The sequence below is a fragment of the Sinocyclocheilus anshuiensis genome, unplaced genomic scaffold (assembly GCF_001515605.1).
Source record: "Sinocyclocheilus anshuiensis isolate Anshui unplaced genomic scaffold, SAMN03320099.WGS_v1.1 scaffold374, whole genome shotgun sequence".
In the NCBI taxonomy this organism is placed as follows: domain Eukaryota; kingdom Metazoa; phylum Chordata; class Actinopteri; order Cypriniformes; family Cyprinidae; genus Sinocyclocheilus; species Sinocyclocheilus anshuiensis.
Window position 1 is genome coordinate 328225 of NW_015546051.1, and position 4269 is coordinate 332493.

The 4269-nt window shown below is 37.0% G+C and overlaps 1 protein-coding gene across 1 annotated transcript in view; it reads left to right on the forward strand.

Moving 5' to 3' along the window:
• The window catches only part of prkd2 (protein kinase D2), a 43422-nt gene that overhangs the window by 23166 nt on the left and 15987 nt on the right, over window positions 1-4269 (forward strand). Inside the window, exon 2 of the mRNA XM_016500383.1 lies at window positions 1601-1739. Within this exon, the coding sequence (XP_016355869.1) occupies window positions 1601-1739 (139 nt within the window). The remainder of the gene's footprint in view (window positions 1-1600; window positions 1740-4269) is intronic.

A 4269-nucleotide genomic window follows, 5' to 3' on the forward strand; every position in this document is an offset into this window, starting at 1 on the left:
AAAAATACATCGATTAGCAATGGATTATAAATATACTTAATCATTATGAAAATACCAGATGGCTTTAATAAAACAGATAAACTATATTGTCGCAGTCAAGTGTTTATTGTCTTTGTTTTATCATTCAAAATGTTTATATGTTCTGTTTACTCAGTTAACTTACAGCTATAATAGCAGTGCCTTTGTCCATATAAGGGATTTCCTGAATTCGGTACTTCTATGACTGGATATGTGGATTTTCTGTGCAAGGGCGCCCTCTGGCATCCAGTATGTATGAAACAGACATCATGTGTTTATAGTGCTAATGGCCAATTCATAATTTTTGGGGGAATTTTTATTTATTAATTTTTTAATAAGTATCGGGTCAGGCACCGGAACCGTTTTAAAAGTATCGATTTGGCACCGGTACCGAAAACAACCCAAACGATACCCAACCCTATTGACCCCCAAATTAAAATTCTGTCTTCATTTACTCACTCTATGTCATTTAAACATGTATGACTTTCTTTCTTCTGTGGAACATAAGAAGATCATTTGAAAGTCACTGGGCTCCAAACAACATTGGACCCCTTTTATATTCATCGTATGGACTAAAAAAGTTAAGTTTTTCAAAATAACTGGTTTTGTGTTCCTCAGAAGAAAGTCACTCATACAGGTCTGGAACAACAAGAGTGTAAGTAAATGATGACATAATCTTCGTTTCTGGCCAAATCAGTCAAATGTTTAATGGCAAAGGTAATGGCAAAACATAACTTTGGCAAAGCTTGCCTATATTTGTTATTGTTAGTTATATACTTACTGGAATAAGATCTACTACTTCTCATGTTTATGAATAATAGTATCTATCCTACTGCCTCCTTATTACTTCAACATGACTGACTGAGCGACCCAAGTTTATGAACACTGAATAGGCATTGATGGCATACATGTGGGCTGCCGTGTGCATTAATCTGACATTAAAAAGTCAAAAAAAAAAAAAAATCGTACCTAACCATTTTTTCCAGCATCATTCATTTCAATAAATGATTGTTTTGGACATAAGAGAAGTTTCTGGTTATGTAACTTGTGTTATGTTTACAAATTGTTTTGAACTTTTTAATTTAGAAAGTTTGATATCCTAAAACAACACAAACAACATAAAACCTCTAAATCCGCTCAAAAGTCTTATGGCAGCTCTCGACACATCAGAGCTACGAAAATTAAAAGCTCTTCTCTGCAACAACAGGAAATCTTCAAAATGCAGCTGGCAGAAGCAAAGAACACCCCCGCCCCACCTTGACGTGCAACACTTGCACAAATAAGAGAGGAGATCCCTGGTGGGTACACCTGCAAAAGTGCCACCATCAGGAACCCTTGCAGATGGCTCTTCATTAACATGATGACCACCAATCTTAGTAGCTCATCTCAAAGTTGGATTCTCCATGTTTGTTCATGAGCCAAAAATCTAAGGATGCTGTGGTTCTAATGAGCTGCTGTAATGCGGTGAAAGTTATTAACAACAGGAAAAGAGAAATATTACATTAGCAGAGTGTAGTGGATATGTATAGATGGGTCATAAATGAAGCTAATCGATGTTTCTTTCTTTCTTTGTTTTGTCCAGTTTCCTGAATGTGGCTTTTATGGGATCTATGACAAGATCCTCCTCTTCAAGCATGACACCAACAGCAGTAACATCCTGCAGCTGGTCAAGGCTGTGTCGGACATCCAGGAAGGGGACCTGGTGGAAGTTGTTTTGTCAGGTAAGTCGATTAGTATAGTTTAAAAGACGTTGAAACTCTCAGCAACAAAGCTAGAATTCATTCATTATTAAGATATGATGATTTCTGCTGACATGAATGACAGCGACCACTGGCCTGAGGAGAACTTTTTTTTTCCCATTCTCCCCCCTCATTTCACATTCCAGCAATTTGAATACATCTCTTTGTATACAATGTAATCATACATTGTAGAACATGTTGCACAGTCTTTAGAATGTAAAGAGTATTTAATAATAACAATAATTGAATTTACTGAAATAAAATAAAATATAAATCTTAGATGAAAAATTAGAAATGCCTTGGCAACAAGATTAATTAAAATAAGTTTGGGATGAAGTACCAAAATGACTGACCAAAACTGAAATAAATATAAATCAAAGCTAAATTAAATATGAATATAAAAAATAATATTAAAAAATATGTTACAATATTTTAAAATGACAAAAGCACAAAATAAAATGACTAAAACTTTAACTAAAATTAAAATAAACTGAAACTAGAAAGATATTTCAAAATATGAATAAATGCTATAATAGGATATAAATAAAGTCGTGGCCTAATGGTTAGAGAGTCGGACTCGTAATCCAAAGGTTGCGGGTTCGAGTCTCGTACCGGTAGGGATTGTAGGTGGGGGGAGTGAATGTACAGCGCTCTCTCCCACCTTCAATACCACGACTGAAGTGCCCTTGAGCAAGGCACCGAACCCCCAACTGCTCCCCGGGCGCCGCAGCATAAATGGCTGCCCACTGCTCCGGGTGTGTGTTCACGGTGTGTGTGTGTTCACTGCTGTGTGTGTGCACTTAGGATGGGATAAATGCAGAGCACGAATTCCTAGTATGGGTAACCATACTTGGCCACATGTCACTTCACTTCACTTCACTTCATAATACTAAAACATCGTTGTAATAACGAGAATTAGTAAATGCATCTGGGGATAATGTTAATTTCCAAAAAAATGAATACAGCATTTGTATTTTTATTTTAAAATTAAATTTGACCAGATTCAGATTCAGTTTTTTTTTTTTTTTTTACCCATAGAGAGTAACACAGGGATTTTCAAGAAAGCGCTGGAACATAAATCTACAGGGTTTGCATTCTTGTATCGACTTTAAAATCACAATGAAGTACTGAAGTGATATGAATCAACAGTACAGTATATGACACAAAGTAATTTCCTGGAGGTTGACGCACTTTTTTATATAATGTTAAAATGGCTATAATCTGAATAATAGCTTTTAACAAGAAGTCACATCACTGAACTGAAAGGATGTGACCTAGATCATATCAACGTCCCTTTCGGTTCATTTTATCTAATGGAGAAACTCATCAACTCAAAGCTCCAGTTGTTTGTGTGTGTGAGAGCCAAAGTGGAAGATCAAATGTGATCAGCACAGAAGTGTTTTGAGAGCATGTTGAGATTTGATAGAGATGGGAGATACTATATCTCAGACTCAGAATCATTGGTTAAGATTTATTTACAACAGAACAGCACAACCCAGATGTTCAAATTTGTGCAACGCATTTTATGGACGACAGTTTTTTTAACCTAGAAAAGTACAAGGCAGGCTGTGCACAAAGGCTATTTCTAAAAAAAAAAAAAAATAATGGGTAAATTCCGACTTTGCTATGACAATCTGGCGCTTCTGAATCAGCGACTGTAAGTATGTTTTGTTATTAGTTTAAGTATTTGCTATTGACTGTTCTAATGCAGAGTTTTGCGCAGCGCAGAGTAACACGTCGTGTGTGTGTGTGTGTGTGAGGGGAACAAAGTCACATCACAGGAGAGTGAACAGCCTGTCAGAAATCATAGCACGTCAGCTGTCTTAACCGCGGCTTGTGTACTGCATCATCACTGTGTCTGTCACATGACTCTGTTGCCCTTTCGGGCTTGAACTGATGGTAAAACTAACAACATTATTAATTCTTGATATTTACTTTGAAAGCTGACGCTCGCGATTATGGTAAGGGGCGTTAAATTTCCGACACGTGCTTGTGGTGTTCGGCCAATCACAATGCACTGGGTCAGCTGGCCAATCAGCAGACTGCGTTTGTCAAAGGAGGGTGCTTTTTTGAAAACTACGTGTTTGAGAGAGGCAGGGCATAGATGACCTACAATAATGTACAGTATTTGAAAAATAATGTGTTTTTTGAACATTAAAGCATGTCAACATATTCTATTACACCAAATACACAAAATAATGATCTTTAAAATAACATCATATGACCCCTTTAAGTCCCATTATAACAAGTAAAAAAATTCTGTGATGGTTTCTGTTGTTGTTTTCCAGCAGGGTACTGTACACAATACACATAAACTGCAGAGAATAGTACAAATAGTAGGTTTGCATGCTATCCTTTCAATTCAATATACATCTGACGGCCAGTACAAGAGATGTACAGTTCAGTCTGATTGCAGAACGGCTTCTTGTGTTCTTTAAGGCCTCTTTGAAGACAATGCAGGCTTTTGTGCATGAGGAACCGGGCACGCAGCACTCGCGCCCCGGGAGCAAAC